General features: G+C 41.1%; 2 protein-coding genes across 2 annotated transcripts; both read right to left on the reverse strand.

Annotated features, from left to right (window-relative positions):
* Positions 1–1,972: 1,972 nt before the first annotated feature.
* Positions 1,973–6,358, reverse strand: LOC140557112 (guanylate-binding protein 2-like). The gene is made up of 5 exons (XM_072681262.1): positions 6,088–6,358; positions 5,783–5,995; positions 3,440–3,542; positions 3,155–3,348; positions 1,973–2,201 (listed from the first exon to the last, which is right to left on the reverse strand). The coding sequence occupies exons 1-5, from the start codon at positions 6,334–6,336 to the stop codon at positions 2,007–2,009; spliced, it is 954 nt and encodes a 317-aa protein (XP_072537363.1). The 5' UTR covers positions 6,337–6,358; the 3' UTR covers positions 1,973–2,006.
* Positions 6,359–8,444: 2,086 nt separating this feature from the next.
* Positions 8,445–22,939, reverse strand: LOC140557104 (guanylate-binding protein 3-like). Its single transcript, XM_072681255.1, has 10 exons — positions 22,638–22,939; positions 21,507–21,634; positions 20,251–20,360; positions 19,112–19,314; positions 17,675–17,917; positions 13,556–13,836; positions 13,245–13,457; positions 11,269–11,371; positions 10,984–11,177; positions 8,445–9,349 (listed from the first exon to the last, which is right to left on the reverse strand). Exons 1-10 carry the CDS (start codon positions 22,852–22,854, stop codon positions 9,236–9,238), a joined length of 1,806 nt encoding a protein of 601 aa, XP_072537356.1. The 5' UTR covers positions 22,855–22,939; the 3' UTR covers positions 8,445–9,235.
* Positions 22,940–23,789: the final 850 nt, after the last annotated feature.

Raw genomic sequence — 23,789 nt, forward strand, 5'->3', positions numbered from 1 at the left:
AATACAGTATTAATAATTAAAGGTGTAAGTTATATAACTTGCTATATCGGGACCTACACTTTTAAAATAACGGAGCTAAAAGGGTTCTTTCAGCGACACCAGAAAAGAAGTATTTTCATGATGATTTAATTTGTAACAGAGATGTGAGTGTGAAGAAACTGTAAATTGATAATTAACCTTTACATCAACTTCAATAATTTATCAATAGTTCTGATTAGAGGAGGACGGGGCAGGTCCCTCTTGTGATTCTTGGTTCCTCCCAAGGTTTCTTCTTGTTTTTTTTTCTTGCCACTGTGGCCATTGGCTTCTCACTGGGGGTCTTAGACTTATTTATTTTTTGTCTTCTTATGTTATGTATTTTTTTCTGTATTTCACTAATTACTAATTATGTAAAGCTGCTTTGTGACGACAACAGCTGTAAAAAGCTCTACAAATAAATTTGACTCGACTCGACTTGACTTTAAACCTTTAAAAGTTTCTTCAGGTGTCTTTTTTGGGTTTGCTATTTGCAAAACTGATTCTTAATGAAAGCCTAATTAGTTCTGTTATGGCATTACTCAAAGAATCTCAGCTCTGTTGCTGTTGGTGCGGCTGGCCAATAGAGTGCGCTAATGCACCTTCCCCAGTTACTCAGTTATTCCTGGTCCAGCAGCTAAAAAGTTTGGCGTCATATTCGACTCAGATTTATCATTTGAGCAGCATATAGCTAATATTAGTAGAACAGCCTTCATGCAGCTTAGGAACATCTCCAAACTAAGAGACTCCTCCTCTCTACAGGACACAGAAAAGCTAGTACATGCTTTTATTACCTCAAGGCTAGATTACTGTAATGCACTACTGTCAGGTTGTTCCAGCAGGAACCTCAATAAACTTCAGCTGCTTCAGAACACTGCAGCCAGGGTCCTTACTAAAACTAGAACATCTGACCATATCAGTCCAGTTCTATCAGCACTGCACTGCTCCCAGTTCAGTTCAGCACTGATTATAAAATTCTTCTATTAACATATAAAGCTCTACATGGCCTCGCTCCTGAGTACCTGCAGGATCTTATAGTATACTACGAACCATCAAGACTACTTAGATCTCAGGGTGCTGGACTCTTACGCGTTCCCAAAATTCAGAAACCCTCAGCAGGGGGAGGAGCCTTTTCTTATAAAGCCCCCAACTCTGGAATAACCTTCCAGATAATGTTCGGGACTCAGACACAGTCTCAGTCTTTAAATCTAGGCTGAAACTCATCTGTTTAGTTTAGCTTTTGGTAATTAATGTTTCTTAGATAAAGGTTGTAGGTCCAGGGATTCGAGGACACAGGGAATTGTAGTACACTGAGATGCTCAGACTGACCGCTGAGGTCCCCTGACACCACGTCAGACCAGCGGCACACCCTCCTACCAATGCTACCTGTTTAATGACCATGTTAAACCTAAATAACCCATGAATATATATATATTCATAACATTAAGATCTGACCTTCGTCTCCTCCACAAGACCCCTAAAGGAGCCCTGTGGTATCTGAAACACCTTCAGACGTTAGCAGCACATTCTTTAAATCCTGTCAGTTGTGAGGTGGGACCTTCATAAGCATTAGTGAGTCTTGGGAACACCTCACAAGACCTGCCTGATGTTCTGGAGATGTTCTGTCCCAGTCATTGTCTAGAACATCAACAATTTGGTTCTTCTCAAAGTGTCTCAGATTCTTACACTTGTCCATTTTTCCTGCTTCAGCATCTTCATCACCTTCATCACCTTCAAGAACTGACTGTTCACTTGCTGACTAGTGTATTGCTGTAGGTATCCCAAATGCATTTTAAAGTGAAAATCTCCCATTACATGTAATTTTATAAAACATAAAAAATGACACTTACAACACTTTAAATAAAAAAACACAATAATAAATAAATAAAGCACAACAAACATGCATGTACAAGAATTTATTTCAATCCTCTTAGCCTTACAGTGGCCACTTAAAAAAGGTCATTGTTTGCTTACTAAAGCATACACTTGGACTACTGACCACATGGGTTCGAAAACAGTTTAAGAACTGGATTTAGAAACAAATCAATTGGGTTTATAAAAGCTTTAAAAAGGGACCCCAAAAAAGACGTCCTCGGTCTTTCAGCCTCTGCGTTTAGTTTTCTGATCTCCCTCCGCATCGCCTCACTTGTCTCCATAAATCCCTCTTCCATGCTCCGCTTCATCTCCTGAAGGTGAAACAGTCACACAACCTGAGCCTATGGCAGCACTTCAGTTCAATATCAGACAGTAGAGATGCTGAATCTACTAATAAGATGCTGTGTTAGCGTTTACTAATCCTGATAGAACAGCAGAACCCATAATCTGATTGTCGCTGGAAGCTGCTGGTGTGAAGTGCTGGATACTGAACTGTGTATTAGTGATCTTATCTAGAACACTCTCAGTCTCAGTTAAGCAGTTCAGAGCACTGAATACATGTAAGTCTCTTATTGGGATGTGTACCGTCAGGCTCATCCACATGGCTTGTTTTTGCAGGACGGTGTGGTTTAGAAGCAGATTTCACAGAAACAGCAGAATTATCTATTATATTGTATTATTATATTATTATGTTTGAATGAGCATATCTGTTGTGCTGTCCGTTACAGTAAATATGCTTTATGAATTTGATGAGTGAACAATTGAAAAATTTGACATCACACTCTTTTATTTCAGTTTTTTGTTCCATTGTCGGCCCTCCAGGCCTCAAGTGTGTGGGAAATCTTCAATCACAGGAATTAATCAATCAAACTCTCTCCGGCTAACAGGGATAGATTACTGACTATGCTAATGGGGCCAGTACCCAGGGGCCCTTGACTACCAGGAGCCTCATAGCACAAGGCCAGAGCTAACTGAAACCAGACCACTGCACTTTTTAAAGATATGCAGATGTAACAATTGAGGAATTCAGAGTGCATAAGTAAAACACTGAAGAACTACATTTCTACCACATGATGCTCTTCCTTCATGCCTCACCCAGTTCACCATTCGCATTCTGCTGCTGTTTTATAACTTTTAATTAATCTATATATATATATATATATATATATATATATCATAGATTATTATGCATATTACTATATATAAATACTGATTTTTATGATTTTATTTAATTTAATTATCCCTAACTCGTTCCCATTATTACCTTCATTTGAGCTTGCAGTGTTCGTGTGACCTCTTCCATAGAGCGCTCTCTCTCTGCCTCCATCTTCTCCGTCAGCTGCTTCACGTGTTCCTCATGGGAATTCTTCAGATCAGCAATCAGTTGGTCCTGGATTTTCTGCTGTTGTTCTAGATATCTGTTCTTCTGCTCCAATGCCTCATTCTGACGTTTCTCCTCTACAGAGAGATAAACAGACACAGGGATGTTCTACCAGGACAACACCATCAAGTATTCCCTGTAAGTCCTCCATTCCTCCTCCCCACTTACCCTCCATCTTCCGCTCAGCATCACTAAGGGAGCGGTCAGCTGCTAGAATGCTCTGTCCCACGTCATTCTTCTCAGACAGATAACTCATCAAAACCTCCTCTCTCTGAGAACACAGAAGGATGAGTGAGTGCATGGGGAAGAAAGAACATATAGTTTCCAGGTTCAGTTACATAGTGTCTTCCTAAAACTCACTAATATCACATGTGAGTCGCAAGCCTTTCTAAATCTGCATACTTCATCTTCCTCCTTTCAGAACTTCATCTTTAAATGGTGTTGTTAACTTCATAAAATAAACCATCCACTTGCTGTCCATGGATAACACCACAGGACTCATGGTAGCGCATCATTGTCATTGCAGCTTAAGCTGGTGAGTGCCACATGTCTGTGGCTGAGGCAAGGTATAGGACAATTAGGGTATTCTTGTTGGCACAGTGTGGAAAAGGAGATGCCCTGTTTTTTTAAAACCTTCTGGAAGCCAGTGATGGCCTAGTCGGAGATGCTGGGAGCCTAGCATGTAGAAGAAGAACAGGGCTGCATTTGGGTATCTAGAGTAGAGGGTGAGCTGGTGCAGCTTCTAGGGGAAAAGGGAGTAGTGAGAGGGAGCTGGAGAAACCAGAGAGGAGCAGCCGCTAAGCCGAGAACCCATATGGACAGTGCAAGAGTGCCCAGATTGGCAAAGCTGGTAGGGGTGGCAGGGGCAATAACGACTGATCGCATCCTGGGGACACACTGCAGAGGAGCCATGGAGGAAGGAAACCTTGGCTAAGGAGAACCGACGACACCAGCGACAACTCGACATGCAAAGAATAGGGGAGAACACATACACATGTGGACAAAACTGTTGGCACCCCTCGGTTAATGAAAAAACTTTCAATGGTCACAGAAATAACTTGAATCTGACAAAAGTAATAATAAGTAAAAATTCTATGAAAATTAACCAGTGAAAGTCAGACATTGATTTTGAACCATTGCTTCAACAGAATTATTAAAAAAATAAACTCATTAAACAGGTCTGGACAGAAATGATGGTACCCCTGAAAATAATGTGAGCAAAGGGACATGTTAAATCAAGCTGTGTCCATTAATTAGCATCACAGGTGTCTACAATCCTGTAATCAGTCAGTGGGCGTATATATAGGGCTACAGGTAGTCACTGTGCTGTTTGGTGACATGGTGTGTACCACACTCAACATGGACCAGAGGAAGAGAAGGAAAGAGTCTCAGGAGATTAGAAAGACAATTATAGACAAGCATGTTAAAGATAAAGGTTATAAGATCATCTCCAAGCAGCTCGAATTTCCTGTGATTGCAGCTGCATATATATTATTCAGAAATGTAAGATCCATGGGACTGTAGCCAACCTCCCTGGCCGTGGCCACAGGAGGAAAATTGATGACAAATCAAAGAGACAGATAATATGAATAGTAACAAAAGAGCCCAGAAAAACTTCTAAAGAGATTAAAGGTGAACTTCAAGCTCAAGGAACATCAGTGTCAGATCGCACCATCCGTCATTGTTTGAGCCAAAGTGGACTTCATGGGAGACGACCAAGGAGGACACCATTGTTGAAAACAAATCATAAAAAGACAGACAGGAATTTGCTAAACTACATGTTGACAAGCCTCAAAGTTTCTGGGAGAATGTCCTATGGACAGATGAGACAAAATTTAACTTTTTGCCAAGGCACATCAGCTCTATGTTCACAGACAGAAAAATGAAGCATATCAAGAAAAGAACACTGTCCCTACTGTGAAACATGGAGGAGGCTCTGTTATGTTCTAAGGCTGCTTTGCTGCATCTGGCGCAGGGTACAATGAAATCTCAAGACTATTAAGGGATTCTTGAGAGAAATGTGCTGCCCAGTGTCAGAAAGCTTGGTTTCAGTCACAGGTCACGGGTCTTAATGTCTGACTTTCATTAGTTAATTTTCATAGCATTTTTATTTATTATTACTTTTGTCAGATTCAAGTTATTTCTGTGACCATTGTGGGGTTTTCTTTCTTTAAAAGATGGGTTTCAACAATTTTGTCCATGTGTGTATAATGCTTTACTTAATGAAAAAGTGCTCTCTCTGTTCTCCTCATTGCCTCGCCTCCACTGCTTTCTCAGTGATCCTGATTTTTAAAGAGATTTTTCTATTTCTGGACTTTATGTATTGACTCTTTTCTTTTCTCTGTAAAATACCAAATCTACCCACTCTATACTATTTTTTATCCAAATTGAGTGGTGTATTATATTTAAAAATCCAATATCGGATGGATATCAGTCAAACTTATCATTAAGCTATTCAGCAAAAAAATAATATTTCTGTTATTAAAGGTGTATAAAGATATTACAACTCACCATAAGTCCATGGCCTTTCTCTAACCTGTACCGCTTAACTGCTTCATCCCGCTCACTGCAGAACTGGGTGTAGCCCCCGGGCTGCAGGTAAGTGCCTATCCTCACTGTCTCCTCCAGAGGGCCAAACACTCGAGAGATGATGGCCCTGCATGCTTTACGAGACTCCTCCACATTCTGCTGAACAAACATCTCGTACTCCTTCTTAAGGAACTCCTGGAGACGAAGTGAAGGTGGGGTTAATTTCCTCTCCACAACACTGAGAGTAAGAACACTGTTTCAGATAAAGGGATCTTATACTGATGTACCGCAAGCTCTTTTTGGTGTTTCTGGTCCTGGTCATTGAAGGAGCCTTTGATGAAGATGCTGATGGCCTCCTTCTCTACTCCTGCATGGATGTCGGAAAGCTCTTGCTGAGTCTCTGTGGGAAACTGGACCTTTTTGGTCATTTCAGAGCGGTAGAACTCCTCAGCTTCTTTGACGGCACGACTGTTCTGAATCCGAGACAGAGAATCCACAGCGCTGTCCAGACATGGTACCATCCCACTGCTGATCATTTCAACATACGTCTGTGCCAGAGTGCCCAAACCTGGAACACATTTTTAACACTTAGATTGGTCATAGATTGGTGGTTCTCCACTGTTGTGGAACAACACACACCTAATCACACCTAAGAGGAGCGTGATAATTACCTGATCTTATATATTAGATTACATTAGATTAGATCCAGTTTGTAGAAGAATAAACACAGGATCTGTTTATTAAAGCAAATAAGACATTCATCATTTCTTTAATCCCAGAAGCTGAACTATACAGCATAGTGCTGTCTTCACCAGCCCAACACATCTTTATCTTAAAGGAAGACAGACACTATTCCTGGGGCAGGATTCTTAATATTCACAAGAACCATCAAATCTTCCAAGCCTTAATCAGAACTGGTGGAGCTTTAGCAGCAGAGTAAAGTTCTGGTTCCCTCAAGAACCTCCACTGTAACAAGAACCCACGAGAGTGAGAGGCTACTCATTCAGGCTACTCGTACCAGTGGACTTGAAAAGTATTGGGACACACCTCTTAATCACTGCATTCAGGTGTCTGATTCAGTCCCATTCAGCTACAGGTGTATAAACTCCAGCCTCTAGTCCTGCAGTCTGTCTTTCCTCCACACATCAGTGAAAGAACGGGAGGTTCTGAAGAGCTCACTGAACTCCAGCGTGATTCTGTATGTAATAGGAGACGCCGCTGCACCAACAACAACGTCAGCTGGTGAAATCTCCTCCCTCCTAGATCTTCCTCCATCAGCTGTGAGTGGTGTTATTATTGAACAGTGGAAGAGTTTAGGAGGAACAGCTCACAGAGAGCAGCTCAGCCACCGAGTGTCTGTCAGACCACGTAAAGTTACAGAGCGGGGTCAGGGCCGAGTGCTGAGCTCAGAGCAGAGTGCAGAAAAGCCTCCAACTGACTCAGTAACTGCAGCAGAGCTCCAGACCTGCTGCTGCTGGTAGAGCTGTAGAGCTCCAGACCTGCTGCTGCTGCTGGTAGAGCTGTAGAGCTCCAGACCTGCTGCTGCTGGTAGAGCTGCAGAGCTCCAGACCTGCTGCTGCTGCTGGTAGAGCTGCAGAGCTCCAGACCTGCTGCTGCTGGTAGAGCTGCAGAGCTCCAGACCTGCTGCTGCTGCTGGTAGAGCTGCAGAGCTCCAGACCTGCTGCTGCTGGTAGAGCTGCAGAGGGGGACCGGCTTCAGATTAATGACTGTAGCGGTTAGAATGGGATTTCAAAAAAAGCTCCTGTAAGTGGAATGAGTAGGTGTCCCAATACTTTTAGTGTCCATAAAGTGTATGATCTATACAGTGGAGGGAACATGCAGACCCTGCTGCTCTCTCACTAGACATTGGTGATAAAGATTGAAAACAGTCAGAGATCACAGGGTTTTTTATATTAGATCAACGTCTAATGTGATTAAACACAATCAGCTTAATAAAACAATCTCATTAATCTTGATGGATTATTAATGTAGAGAAATGTAATATTTTATATGATATTTGATGACACTGAGGTAGCAAACCACATATTATATACAGAAGACATAGCAGGACTGTACAGAGTCAAGTCACCAGGTAACATCAGCTGATATTTTCATGTCAAATAAAATTCGACAGGCATTATAAGAAACAACCATTTTAATATTTTTAATAACATCTTTTCAAAGATGTTTACAAAGATCTTCTTTGATTTACTTTAATGGATTGATAATAAACTTAGCTGAATAATAAAATATCAGTTTCAGACACTCTAAAACATCGGAGAACTTCATAAACAGCCGAGTCTTAATGATTTTTATCATTTTAATGATTTTCTTTTTGTATTATAACAATATGGCTTGCTGCATATTTATCATCATGTCTTTTAAGAAAAATGACATCAAAATCACTTGATTACCATTGTTATTAAAACAAATAATGAACAACAAAGAGATTTTCAGAAGAATGCTAGTCTTTTAATCACTTGTTTTATAGAACTTTATTAAATCTTTCACAAACTGTAATTCATGCAGACAGTGTGCTCTTATTAGAAAAGAAAGAAAGAAATTTAAAAACAAATGAGAATAACATCATTCATCCAGAACAACAATTCTGCATGAATAACTATTATGACATATTTCACCATAACCAGACACTCACAAAATCGAAAGAGGATAAGGACAAAGAATGTTCAAAATCAGACCCAACTCAAAAAGCCAAAGACAACAATCAGAAGAAACACAGGCAGAGCGACACTGATCACTGATAGAAACTGTGACAGATTTGACCCTTTTGCTAGAAAATTATAAAGCAGAAATACACTATATGTCCAAATATTTGTGGACACCCCTTCTAATGAATGCATTTAGCTACTTTAGGTTGCACTCATTACTGACACAGATGTGCAAATGCACACACAGCTTGTCCAATCCCTGTAGAAGAGAAGTACTGCCAATAGAATAGGACTCTCTGGAGCAGATCAACATTGATGAAGCTATCAGCACCATGCTGCCTAATGCCAGGCGTGGGCTTGAGGGGTATAATAAAGCCCCCCAGCATTGAGCTGTGGAGCAGTGGAAGAACTGTGTTCTCTGGAATTATGGTGGAGGAGCTTCATCCAGTACTTTTGGTTGGGATGAGTTGGGGATGATGAGATGGGGTGGTGATCATCATCCACTATTCAGACCTCACTAATGCTCTTGTGACTGAATGCAATCAAATCCTCACAGCAATGCTCATCCTCCAGAATCTAGTAGATAGTCTTCTTCTCTGGACAGTAGAGAAAGTTACTCCAACAGAAGCAGGAGAAACTCTTTAATACCCTTGATATCAAAAGAAGCAGTAAATGAGCGGGTGTCCCAATACTTTTGTCCACATACTGTACATAAGCACCTTTTGTTAAAAACAAAAAGATCCCTGTCGCATTACCAAAAGCAGAGCTAGATAATAATACAATCACTTCTTGTCTGCGTCCGGTTTCTAAGAGAGTTGATGTCCCTCTGCATCGCTTCACTTTGCTGCCTGAACCCTTCCTTCATCATGCGCTCCTGCTCCTGAAACAAGCAAAAATAAAACCCAGTTTATCCATCTTAACCGGTCCAATCAGAGCAGCTTGTTATGATCCAATTCCGACGGGACCACTTACTGTGCTATCATCATCAATACCCCTGTGATGCTGAACTATAACACATATCTGTTGGGCCATGTGAGGTGTAGAGACGTGACTGGCTACACCTGGTCTAAGGCTGAAGGAAGAATAGTGTATGTGGTTAAGTGCAAAAGTTTGGACACCCCTGTTTTCAAAATACTGTTTGTTAAATTGAGTAAATAAACAAAAATTAAAGTGTGTATAAAAATTGGGAAAAGTGCGTCTCTGTAGAGGACGTGACTTATTTCCATCATTGCACTTCACTCTACTCTACTCCAACAGACGTCCACGTGATTACCATGTCATGATTACCAAGACAAAACTTCATTACTTTACTACAGTAGAAATGTTGGTTATATAAACTTAATATTAAACTTAAGAGTAATTATTTATTTTTTCAGACTTTTTACTTCTATTTCTTACATTTTCACCCAATTATCTGAACTTTCTCCTCCTTACATTTTAAAATTAGCCTCGTTCCTCCTATTTCATTTCCCTTAGTTTTCATTCCGGCTCGTCATCAATAAAAACCCTCTGCAGATAAATCTCTCCATCCGGAAAGTGTGAGTCTGATCGTGATTGGATGAGAAGTATAAACAGACACCATTCTGACTCCCTATTGGTTTATAAGAGATCCATCACACCTGCACTCGTCCCGTCCCTCTCCAGCGAGCTCACAGCAGACGTCTGTAGTCTAGTATGAAGACTGTGTCCGTGGCAGAGACTCAAGAGAGCTGCAGTGAAACGTCCCGACTGAGCCCCACATTTACACTCCAATAAAGCTTATTGATCACACGCCTCTGAAGTCTGACTTTCTGCAGCTTTACAGAACTTCTAGACAACGACTCCTCATATTTTCCTCCATGAAGCTCATGTTGATGCTCAGTAGAGCACAGAGACGCTCCTTTAATAGAGCTGATATTACTGAAATGCTTCATTTTTAATGGGCAGATCTGCAGCTGAAACAGGAGCCTAGTGCAGCCCAACATTTTTAACATCAACATTTTAATAGATCATTCTCCTCATTATGACTTTTAGAGAAATGGGGTTTTGGGGAGGGGGGGGTGGTGCACTATAGACCCCTGTGGTGTGGCCTAAGCTTTCAGCCTTTGTTTTCCTTCCATTACTTTTACTTTTCTACTTGAAGTCGTTCTGAAACCAGTACTTTTACACTTTTACTGGAGTAAAAAGCTTAAGTTAATGCTTCCGTTTCTATAGAAGTCTTTTAAACCCCAGTATCTCCACTCCTACCTGAGGAATGAATGTCAGTACTTTTCACACCTTTGCTTGTTTTCATATTAATGATAGATGGCCCTTTTATCATTAAACCTACTTCATTCTCTTGAATCTCTTGAATGTGTGTGTGTGTTCACTGCAGTGTTAAAGGCGGAGGCCAAATTTTTTGTAATGTTATTTTATCAGGGGTGCACAAAGTTTTGCAGACAGTTATATAGAGTGTGGTACTTCACAGCTAACAGTGACGGAAAATAAATCTGAATATATAAAAGAATATTCATGTAAACTCGTTCCCATTATTACCTTCATTTGAGCTTGCAGTGTTTGCGTGACCTCTTCCATAGAGCGCTCTCTCTCTGCCTCCATCTTCTCCGTCAGCTGCTTCACGTGTTCCTCATGGGAATTCTTCAGATCAGCAATCTGTTGGTCCTGGATTTTCTGCTGTTCTTCTAGATATCTGTTCTTCTGCTCCAACGCCTCATTCTGACGTTTCTCCTCTACAGAGAGATAAACAGACACAGGGATGTTCTACCAGGACAACACCATCAAGTATTCCCTGTAAGTCCTCCATTCCTCCTCCCCACTTACCCTCCATCTTCCGCTCAGCATCACTAAGGGAGCGGTCAGCTGCTAGAATGCTCCGCCCCACGTCATTCTTCTCAGACAGATAACTCATCAAAACCTCCTCTCTCTGAGAACACAGAAGGACGAGTGAGTGCATGAGTAAGAGGTATTTCTGTTGTTAGATACAAAATATGCAAAATATACAAACTATGTTTTTTGCGATTTGATGCCATAAGCATAGAAGATATGGGCTGAGACTGTAAGAGAACACCATCAAATATTGGCTGGAGTTCAGGCAGTTTTGTGATAGAAGGTCAGGACCTCCTCTGATAAGTGCAGCAAGCACTGAGAAATATGGCTGGATTAAAGGGAGGAGACAGTGTGGAGGTGGAGGGGTGTAGAAACATCAAAGTGAACATGCAAGGTAGAGATAGGAATTGACAGGACCTTAGATTGAGAGGAGGTGAGGCTTCAGGCATGTTTCTCCCCATATGCACACGTGGACAAAATTGTTGGTATTAATTAATCAAAGCAAAACCCACAATGGTTACAGAAATAACTTGAATCTGACAAAAGTAATAATAAATAAAAATTCTATGAAAATGAACAAATGAAAGTCAGACATTGATTTTGAACCATGCTTCAACAGAATTATTAAAAAATGTAAACTCATTAAACAGGCCTGGACAAAAATGATGGTGATCCTAAAAATAATGTGATCAAAGGGACATGTTAAATCAAGGTGTGTCCACTATGTGTCACTGTGCTGTTTGGTGACATGGTGTGTACCATACTCAACATGGACCAGAGGAAGCGAAGGAAAGAGTTGTCTCAGGAGATTAGAAAGAATATTACAGACAAGCATGTTAAAGTTTATAAGATCATCAAAGACCACTTTGAGCCAAAGTGGTCTTCATGAGAGACAACCAAGGAGGACACCATTATTGAAAACAAATCATAAAAAAGCCAGACTGGAATTTGCCAAACTACATGTTGACAAGCCCCAAAGCTTCTGGGAGAATGTCCTATGGACAAATGGAACTTTTTGCCAAGGCACATCAGCTCTATGTTCACAGACGGAAAAATGAAGCATATCAAGAAAAGAACACTGTCCCTACTGTGAAACATGGAGGAGGCTCTGTGATGTTCTGGGGCTGCTTTGCTGCATCTGTGCAGGGTACAATGAAATCTCAAGACTATCAAGGGATACCTAGAGAAAAATGTGCTGCCCAGTGTCAGAAAGCTTGGTCTCAATCGCAGGTCATGGGTCTTGCAACAGGATAATGACCCAAAACACGGGTAAAAACACCCAAGAATGGCTAAGAGGAAAACATTGGTTAATTCTGAAGTGGCCTTCTATGAGCCCTGACCTATCCTATTCTATCCTAATCCTATTAAGCATCTTTGGAAGGAGCTGAAACATGTTGTCTGAAGAAGGCACCCTTCAAACCTGAGACAACTGGAGCAGTTTGCTCATGAGGAGTGGGCCAAAATACCTGCTGAGAGGTGCAGAAGTCTCACTGACAGTTACAGGAATCATTTGATTGCAGCAATTGCCTTAAAAGGTTGTGCAACAAAATATGAAGTTAAGGGTACCATCATTTCTGTCCAGGCCTGTTTCATGAGTTTATGTAAAATAATTCTGTTGAAGCATGGCTGAAAAGCAATGTCTGACTTTCAATGATTTTCATAGCATTTTTATTTATTATTATTATTATTTATTATTATAATTTCAAATTCAGGTTATTTCTGTGACCATTGTGGGTTTTTCTTTCATTAACCAAGAGGTACCAACATTTTTGTCCATGTGTGTATATGCATAAAGTGCTTCCAGGGCAATCTAATCAGATGCATTGAGTGAGGTATTACCTGTTTTACAGCGCTGTGCTTCCAGGACACTGTGCTACATTTAACATTTGTGCTACAGAAAGTTAAAAGAAACCCAGAGGATAAAATGATGTCTGCAGCTGCCAACCTGCCTCCAAGCACATTTTACTCACCATAAGTCCATGCCCTTTCTCCGACATGTACAGCTGAGCTGCTTCATCCCGCTCACTGCAGAACTGGGTGTAGCCGCCGGGCTGCAGGTAAGTGCCTTCCATCACTGCCTCCTCCAGAGGGCCAAACACTCGAGAGATGATGGCCCTGCATGCTTTACGAGACTCCTCCACATTCTGCTGAACAAACATCTCGTACTCCTTCTTAAGGAACTCCTGGAGACGAAGTGAAGGTGGGGTTAATTTCCTCTCCACAACACTGAGAGTAAGAACACTGTTTCAGATAAAGGGATCTTGTACTGATGTTACGGTACCGCAAGCTCTTTTTGGTATTTCTGGTCCTGGTCGTTGAAGGAGCCTTTGATGAAGATGCTGATGGCCTCCTTCTCTACTCCTGCATGGATGTCAGAAAGCTCCTGGTGAGTCTCTGTGGGAAACTGGACCTTTTTGGTCATTTCAGAGAGGTAGAACTCCTCAGCTTCTGTGACGGCACGACTGTTCTGAATCCGAGACAGAGAATCCACAGCACTGTCCAGACATGGTACCATCCCACTGCTGATCATTTCAACATACGTCTGTGCCAGAGTGCCCAAACCTGGAACACATTTTTAACACTTTTAACCTAAATGGAACACAAACAATCATTTAATACAATACATCAATATATATATATATATATATATATATATATATATATATATATATATATATATATATATATATAAATGAGACATCATGAAAAAATATTTAATAATATTTAAAATATTTAAACTATCATATGTGAGTGACAGTGACATTTCAAGCCATTTCTGTTTTACATTTGGTCAATATGGCTTATAGGTCATGAAAATCAGAAATCCTGTATCTCAGACTATTTTATAAGATCAAACAGAAAAGGAAGTAGAATACATAAATGACCAATGTCTGTTCATTTACGCACTTTGGGGGTTGGGACTCCTTTACCACCAATCACTGCATCAGTGCAATGTGACATGGAGCCAAACAGCTTGTGGCACTGCTTAAATGTTACTGAAGCCCAGGTTGCTTTGATAGTGGCCTTCAGCTCGTCTGTATTGCTCGGTCAGGTGTTTCCAATCTTCCTCTAGACACAGACTCTCTATGGGGTTTAGGTCCAGAGAGCTGGCTGGCCAACCCAGCACAGTAATGTCATGGTCAGCAATCCATTTGATAGTAGTTTTGTCACTGTGGACAGGTTCTAAGTCCTGCTGGAAAAGAAAATCAGCAGATGGAAGCATGAAGTGCCTGGTAGACTTTAGGATACGTTGACTTTGGACTTGCACAGTCAACCAACACCAGCAGAGGCGTGGCACTCCAAACCGTCTTCACACTGGACTTCAGATCCCAGACTAAGGATTCTGTGGCTCTCTAGTCGTCCTCCAGACCAGGGTTTGATCTCCAAATGAAATGCAGAATTTACTAATATCTGAAAAGAGGAGCACTGAGCAACAGTCCAGCTCTTCCTCTCCTCAGCCCAGGTAAGATGCTTCTGACAGTGTGTCTGGTGCAGGAGTGGTTGAATATTGGGAATGCAGCAGTTGTAGCCCCTTTTCTGGAGACGTTGGTGTCTGAGGGATATCGTTCTAAGTTCTCAAATTGTCTTTTCTTGATGATCCTCTCAAGGCTGTGGTCATCCCTGTTGCTTGTGCACCTTTTCCTACCACATTTTCCCTTCCAGAAAACTTTCCATTAATATGCTTTAATGCAGCCACCCTTTCACCAAAGCCCTTCTGTAGCAAACCCTCATGTGGAGGGTGTCAATGATTGTCTTCTGGACAACTGTCATGTCAGCAGTCTTCCCCATGATTGCAGTTGTGTGTGCTGAATTAGAACTAGAGATACACTGTATTCATACTGAATGGTAATGTTTTCAATATCACTTCGGTCCATTATAGACACCTGACATTCAACTAACAATCAGCTGAATCAACTGAACTCTCAGCTGAATGTAAACGACAGTCTACTGAATATAAACCTGCACCATAACCCTAACCCTAACTCTTAACCTTACTCTTGAATCAACCCTAAAACCTAACTCCTAATCTTAATCTAAACCCCTACGGAACCCATAGAGTCATATTAGTGTAAAATCCTGTGGTATTACTCTACCGCCTCAGCCCACATGCTGCTCCACCTTCAGATCAAGCTTCTTGAGCAGCCGCTTTAGACTGTCCAGAAATGCATGTGTACAGCGCTCAAAGCATGATTGGTATTTACAGTAGTGGAGAAAAAGTGAATTACACTCCTCAACTGTAGGGGGAGCCCAAGAGTAAAAATACCAATTCTTAGATAATGCTGATTTAACTCTGGCTTTTTCTGGCTAGCTGTTATACAGCATATTATTCTATTATTCTAATCATTCTATTCTGGGTCATTCTTTATGTTGTTGTTTGTCTTGTGTATTAAATTAAATCCTGTTCCATTGCCCTTCTGAGTTTGTGACAAAAACTCACATCTCTTATAATAATTGTATCATTATTATTATTATTATTATTATTATTCAGTCACTACACTTCTGTACTTCTGGACTTCTGTACAACAGCTAACATTACTATACTAGCTAATAACAACACATTACAGCACAAGCTGCCAAGCAAAATAATTACCTGATAATTAGGAGCAAAGCTAGCTCAGCCTCAGTTTTCAAGCTCTTCAGGTCTTTCCTCTTCTGAAATGCCACACCAGCGTTCTCTCCCGCCTTCCGACTGTTAAGTTCCACTCTGGACGCTTTCATTTTGTGAAATCCAGATTACGTTTACTTATTAATCGGCAAAAAATGTTGACCGGCAATACGTCGAGCCTGTGAGCCACATCCAGTCAGACATGCTTTTAGACCTTTCCGAATATTTGGTCCACTTGGTACCACTGAGACGGAACCACATGATTTTGCTCTGGAACTGATTTGTGTTTATTAACAGTTGTGTGTTTAGGCTTTTTTTAAGGCTGTGGTCAAGCTCTGTGATGCTGATGGGAAGCAGTTTGACCAAGGGTGATGTAGATGCAGGTACATATAAACCAGCAGTAGCGAGCAGTGAGAAAGCAGAGCTTAAACTGGAGTGAATAAAAAAAATTCGGCCCTCAGAATGAAGCAAATGCTGAAATGAAATCAATATGAAGTCTCGACATTTTACACAATTTAGAAATTCTTTGTTTTTTTAAAAAAAAAGAGGAGAGAAAGAGGATGCATGGTCACCCTAAAAGAAGTCACATCCTACAGAGACAGACTTCTGCACATTTTAATACACGATTACTGATCACTATCTTTACTGAAATGTATATGTACTTAGTTACTGTCCTGTACTGTACTTAAGTATCTGTACTTTTCTTGAGTATTTCTCTACTCGTAAATTCTGTACTTTTTACAAACTACTTTTACTTTTACTACATTACTCACTACCAAACATGCTTGTTACTTTAAAATTTTAATTGAACAGTTTCTAATCAGGCAGGTAATCATGTGACTTGATATATATACTGTTTAATTATTCTTTGGCATCTTTATTATAAGAAAATTAGTTAAAATTAAGGTCCAAGTGAGAAAACAGGAACAGGCTATTAGTGTAAATCTCATGATCAGGGTATCAAAATGTTGTGTGATTGTCAGCCTGCCCCTGTTGTCATGTCTGCCTTTGTTTGGTGTTGCCATGTACTCCCAAGCTCTGTTTGTGTCTTGTCTGCCCTAGCCACGCCTGTCCATTAGTGCTTCCACCAGTGTCTCCTCTGTAGCCACCCCCCCTTGTTGGTCCCAGGTGTTCCTTGACTCCCTTGTTAGCATCTGTATAAGTACCCCTTTGTTTCAGTCTTCCTTTGTCTGGTCTTGTGTGTGTGCTTGTTTGGTTTCTGTTTGTTGTGTTTTGTTTTCTTTTGTAAATTATTATCCAGCGAGTACCTCCGCCTCTGTCTCATGACCGAGACAATGATTGTGATTGTGATTGTGATTTTTTTTTTTTTTTGCATTTGTACTTGCATAAAAAAAGTAAATGATAATTCTGCTTTCACTTACTTTTACTTTACTTCATCTTTTTCTGATTGGAATATGTGTACTTTTGCTACGTTTGGTGAAAACCGAACATGCTACCACAAACAATATGCAAAGCTGTGGGAGCACTCAGTCTAAATACTTTACTTTAGGTGTTTAGGAGCTGTATATCACACAGGAGAGCTGTTTTCCTTTTTGCACAATCACAAAATGTACATTGCTGAACAAAAGGAGGCCATTTGGCCTGGTGCATTAATGTACTGCTCATCAGTGCTCCACTTTCTATACACACACTTTGGACACTATATATACTGTATAGTGTGTGTGTGTGTGTGTGTGTGTGTGTTTGTGTGTGTGTGTGTGTACAGGACCCTTAAATAAAGTGATTGTGTATATTGACTATTGACTTTTTAGTGTATCTGACATCTGTACTTACTTCTGCCAGTCATCACTAGGCCTCCCCTCATGGTTTTGGCCTTGGAGTTAGTGTGGATGTATGAGCAGAAGGCTGTTGCCTGCTTCACGAAAGACTCATCCAGTTCCTCATCTGTCAGCTCTTCTATCTTCTTCAGCTTCTTAGTGTTGCCTGGCCGCTCAAACACAAAGCACTTGCGCACAGCAAAAAACATCCGCAGGCTGCTTCTCGTCTTATTGTAGGTCTTCACATTTTGTGGGTCATCTGTTAATTGAGCACAAATGAGAATCTTTAGATGTTTTCCACCAAATTACTGAAACCTTTGGCACCAGAATTGAGTATGAAAACAACTCCTAAATGTCTAACAGGTGCATTTAAAGCGTAGAGAACAATGAACCTGCTTTCATCCCAGAGCCCAGCTTAGAAAGCCAGGGGCAGAGCACAAGGTCAGCCATGCTGCAGTGCCCCCTGGAGCCGAGAGGGTTAAGGACCTTGTTCTGGGCATCAAAGCCACGACCCGGCAACCAATAACCCAGCGCTCAACCAAGCCACCACAGCCATCAAAGCTGCTGAGGCCAGGACAGGGATACAGTGGGATAGATATTTTTTTAATGATAACTTATAAATATTTATTCTAGATTAATGTTGTCAGAGGAGCTCTGATGATGTATAGGGTGTAAAGAATTTGACAGTATAAATTTGACTGTGGCCAACATGCTACACTACATTTGTTATACTTTTCTTCTGCACATTTTCTAAACAAATTCTGTTTATTTACTGATATTGGAAATAAATACATTTAACATGCCATTACTTTTGCATTTGCAATGTTTTTCAGGCTCTTAAATTGAGCAAGTAAACAGTAGTTCTGTAGTAAAGGTGCATAAGTTTGTCTCCTTGTTTGTTTGTCAAATATTTTAACATTATAAAGTATACACATTCACAAACAGAAGTAACACAGCAAGAAGGAGCTGTCGGCACATTTCCCCATAGTTATAGCTAGGTCTGTAGATCCTGCACACTCCCTAGGTTGCTGAAGTTGGCGTCCCAGCTGATCCCATGAATGCTCAGTTGGCAATAAATCTGGTGGCCGGTCAAGATGAGGAAGTGCTGCAGTCTGGCGGAGACATTCCTGGGAGCATTAAAAATGTCAGTTGGAAGCCCTGCTAGGAGTGACCGACTGCTTCATGCATCTCGTTTTTAGGAAGGCCAACAAACTAAACTAAACTAAATGCCATAGCAACCACACAGCAACACCATATCAACCTCATGACAACAGCCTAGCAACTGCCAGGAAATGGAAAAGCCACTTAAGCTGCACAACCGTTCCATGTTTGTCTTTAGGAAAAGCCCTTTTCTAGTTATTAAATATGACTCCTTTTTTGTTTTGCAAACAAACATTAATCTAGACGCTCGTGCCTCATGAAGTTGCTGCCACTGCCCAGCCCTATTCCTCACCTTTGTTGAGCGTCAGTGCATTCTCCAGGTATTCATCAGCTGTAATTGTTTTTCCATCCAGCTCCAGGTCCAGGGAGAAGTCTCGCACCGCCCACACAAAGGACGGGAACACACGCATGAACTCTGTGGACTTGCTGCACGCTTCCTCCCCCTCCACCGCATCCATGTTCATGTTAATGTGCTCTGTCAGTTTTGTGACATATCTGCATAGAGACTTTTCAGGAAGAAGATCACAGATGCTGACCACATCTCAAAAACAAAGAAAAACCATGCAAGTGTGTGTTTCTGGTGGGTTTCACTCAGTGGACGTTATACAATAACTAACCTTTGGGAGAAGGCTCACACCCTTACCTCCCTCCCTTCCCTCTTTCCTCTCTCCTGGCCAAGCAGGTATCAGAGGGCTTCACGATCAACCTCAAATATTCAGGAAAGAGAATGTTCTTAATAGATCTCCCTGCTCTTCTCTTCTCTTCTCTCAAAAGCCTCGTTCCCAGCCCGGACCTTTCTCCTTGCTACTGCAGCATTCATGATGCCATCTCCCTCATTAAACCCGCTGGTCATGGCACCTGGTTGGCCAAGGCTGACATTGTGCCTGCTTTCGTCCCTCGACCTCTGGCAGCTGGCAGAGGTGGTATTGCTCTTCAGTTTGTCTGACCTTCGGCTGCAAGAGCAAGCCTTCCGTTCTCCCCAAAGAAAGCGCCCGGCTCCAGCACGCCTCATGAGTTCCTCAACATAGTCCTGGATTCGGCTTCCCCTCAGGCCTCCCTCCACTGCACGGGTACTTGCTCCTTCTAGCTTTGTTTCGGGATCCTCCTTCTTCACCACTGGAATAGCATCCCCCTCTTTTTATTAATTCTCCACCTGCTGACCATCTTTTGCTCTCCACAGCCATGGCCCCTTCCCTCAGCTTCAGACACTCTCTTAAAAAGCCACTGGTTCATCTCCTCCTGGCCCAACGAGCTCTCGCTCTGCACGAACTCAACCAAATGATCCAGCTTCTCGGTTCTTGGTCCTCCCTAGCCTGCCATTAATACATTCACAATGAATCCCCACGGCCTGGCTTCTGCCCTCCCGTTCCATCTCAGGGCGCTGTGTGTGTACGTGTGTATGTGTGTGTGTGTGTGTGTATTTAAGGATACTGTAGCTTCTCTAGCGCTGCGTTATCGATGACTCCTAAGCTGTTGTAGACCAGAGTGCTGCTGAGCAGAACAGCCATGCAAAAGATCCAAATGTCATGCTTCTCATCCCCCTAAAAACACACAGAACATACAGAATATGGGAAGCGCTCTGTTCTTACCTCCTACTGACAACACCCTTCAGTAATCACTGGTCCGGCCCAGCTCACACACTTGTGTTACTTATTGCTAGAGCTTCTATATGTGTATACGTATATGAGGCACGCCAGGAAGTCTGCACACCCCTTTCATCTTCTCTGTGTTTATGTTACAGACTTATTCTACAATAGATTAAGATCATTTTCTGCCTCAAACATCTACAAACATCTACAAATATATATATAATAAAAAACTTTTTTTTGTTTTTTTTTTTAGAAAATATGCGGTTTCATTTCACTGACAGAAACAGGTTATTTAGGGGTTACATATCTGTACACACCCTTAGCCTAATACTCCTCAATGTATAAGTCTGTAAAGTAATAAAATGTTAAAATGTGGAGAAAGTGAAAGGAGTGTGTAGATGTTTTTTGGCTTGATATTATATATATATATATATATATATATATATATATATATATATATATATATAATTACAATTTCTTTTAGGAGTAAATGGGCCTCCTGCTGCTATTCCGAGACCCCACCAATAGAGCTACCAGTGGAAGTTAGGATGGGTTGGAAAGGGACGGATAACAGAACTTGATATCCTGCCACCAGTGGGGATTTAACCCAGAACCCTGGGATCAGAGACAGAGTGCTTTACCACTGTGCCACAGCAGCCCTTTAAGCCTCAAAACAGGCTGCTCAACCCACCTGTTTTAGGGGAGGGTTTGAGTGGGAAACCAGAACAAAGGATGCCAGAAGAGGCTGGCCATCTTCTTTTAACTGAGGCAAACTAATAACTAATAAGGAAGGTTCCTCGAACCTCCAGTTCTTCCTGAAGAAGAATGAGTAAACTAGGAGAAGGGGAGGGAGAAACCTTGGTCTTCAATGAGGAAGAGGAAAACGACCTCAAATGACTGGCTAACCTTTGCAAACACCATGTGTCACACAAAGAACCAGCCACTCTGCTTCTTCCCTGGGGAGTATATATACCCAGCTCACCAGGTGCTGGGAGTTTGGGCAGAACAACCCTTACAGTATCCAAAAATATTTCGTAGACTTTTTTGCACTTCTGAATGTGTGTATATTTAATGAATTTGGAGTGTTTCTGTCCACACCTTTTCCACGTCTCCCAGTCCCTCAGTGTCGAGAACCACCAGTGTATGGTCTTTTTTGTGGGGGTGAGGCACACACCACATCCAGATGCCCTTGGTCTTTGACTGAATGGTGCTCCCCAGAGCAAAGCCTGAAATCAGAACAGACAGAACAGAACAGATAGATGGAAGTAAATAGGCTGTGAACCATATTGCCTCAAACTGTGGGAAGACGTCCTTAGCCTTGGTGAATAACCTGAAACCTGGCAGTGAATTGTGATGTACATGACGTAGTGATGTAGTGAGTGAGTAAATGAATGAGGGAGAAGCCAGTTCCATGACCCAGTCAGCATGCTCATGTGGGGCTCATATTTGTGGAACGTGGGCTAGGTGGGCTCCAGGTGTTCATGTGCTAATCCAGTCCCATCTAGGCCCCGTGTGCAGTCTACATAGGGCCCATGTTTAACCCTTCTTGTTCCCATCACTGACCCTGATTGGCATCCGCATGTAGCGCCAATAAAAGGGGTAGCTCAAGATTAATGCCTCCTCTCACCACCAGGGGGAGGCCTCAAGTCATGCCAGCCAGCAATCAAGCCCAACAGACAACTCCTGGGCAAAGGGCTAGATTCAGACTCCTCGCCCACTGCTGGATCTTTTGACTCTCTGAGCGTTAGTTACAGCCAGTCTCTCCAGTTGAAGGCTAAGTGGGTCTCACTCTCCTTTGTGTGTTTTCCCTCCCTGACAGCCTTTTCCCACCTTTTCCTTCACACCAGACTCACAGTTTTCATTAGTTCTGACAGTTCTCTTTGCTTTGGCAGTTATACTAAGGAAAAAAGTTTTGGGACACAGCTCTTAATCACTGAATCCAGCTGTTTGATTCAGTCCAGTTCAGCTACAGGTGTATAAAATCCAGCCTCTAGTCCTGCAGTCTGTCTTTCTTCCACACATCAGTGAAAGAACGGGAGGTTCTGAAGAGCTCACTGAACTCCAGCGTGGTTCTGTATGTAATAGGAGACACCGCTGCACCAACAACTACAAGTCAGCTGGTGAAATTTCCTCCCTTGGCTTAGGTTTCGCTTTTATAATAAAAAAACAATGAATGAAAGGATAAATATGAATGAACCTGCACTATCCATGCATAACACATTCACTTACCCTTTTGTTTTCCAGCCAGTCGGTTCATGAGGTAGGACTTCCCAGTGCGGTACAGGCCTACCACCGCCACCACCACCACAGGCTGTGAGATCTTGTCCAGAATTTGTAACGCCTCTTCACAGATGCGCAGGCCACCCTTCTCCGTGTTGTCAATAAGACATACTGGTTTGGGCATTTCATTTTTACTGCCTTTCGAAGACATTGTGGCTGTAATCATGAAAGAAATGATGAAGTATGAAGTTCTATTAACATTAATATCCAGTATGAATCTCTAATAACATTAATATCCAGTATGAAGTTCTATTAACATTAATATCCAGTATGAAGTTCTATTAACATTAATATCCAGTATGAAGCTCTAATAACATTAATATCCAGTATGAAGTTCTAAAAACATTAATATTCAGTATGAAGTTCTAATAACATTAATATTCAGTATGAAGCTCTAATAACATTTATATCCAGTATGAAGTTCTAATAACATTAATATCCAGTATGAAGTTCTATTAACATTAATATTCAGTATGAAGTTCTTATAATATTAATATTCAGTATGAATCTCTAATAACATTAATATCCAGTATGAAGTTCTAATAGCATTAATATCCAGTATGAAGCTCTAATAACATTAATATCCAGTATGAAACTAATAACATTAATATCCAGTATGAAACTCTAATAACATTAATATCCAGTATGAAGCTCTAATAACATTAATATCCAGTATGAAACTAATAACATTAATATCCAGTATGAAGCTCTAATAGCATTAATATCCAGTATGAAGTTCTAATAACATTAATATTCAAAATGAAGCTCTAATAGCATTAATATCCAGTATGAAGTTCTAATAACATTAATATCCAGTATGAAGCTCTAATAACATTAATATTCAGTATGAAGCTCTAATAACATTAATATCCAGTATGAAGCTCTATTAGCAATAATATCCAGTATGAAGTTCTAATAACATTAATATCCAGTATGAAGTTTTAATTAAATTAATATCCAGTATGAAGTATTAATTAAATTAATATCCAGTATAATCTGTATTCTCTATTAATACACACATCAAATCAGACAAGGTTTATTTTCCAAAGGCAAACACTGGATACAGTTCAAATAAACAAAACCACATCATTAGAAAGCTTC

Source organism: Salminus brasiliensis, chromosome 6 (assembly GCF_030463535.1).
Source record: "Salminus brasiliensis chromosome 6, fSalBra1.hap2, whole genome shotgun sequence".
In the NCBI taxonomy this organism is placed as follows: Eukaryota; Metazoa; Chordata; class Actinopteri; order Characiformes; family Bryconidae; genus Salminus; species Salminus brasiliensis.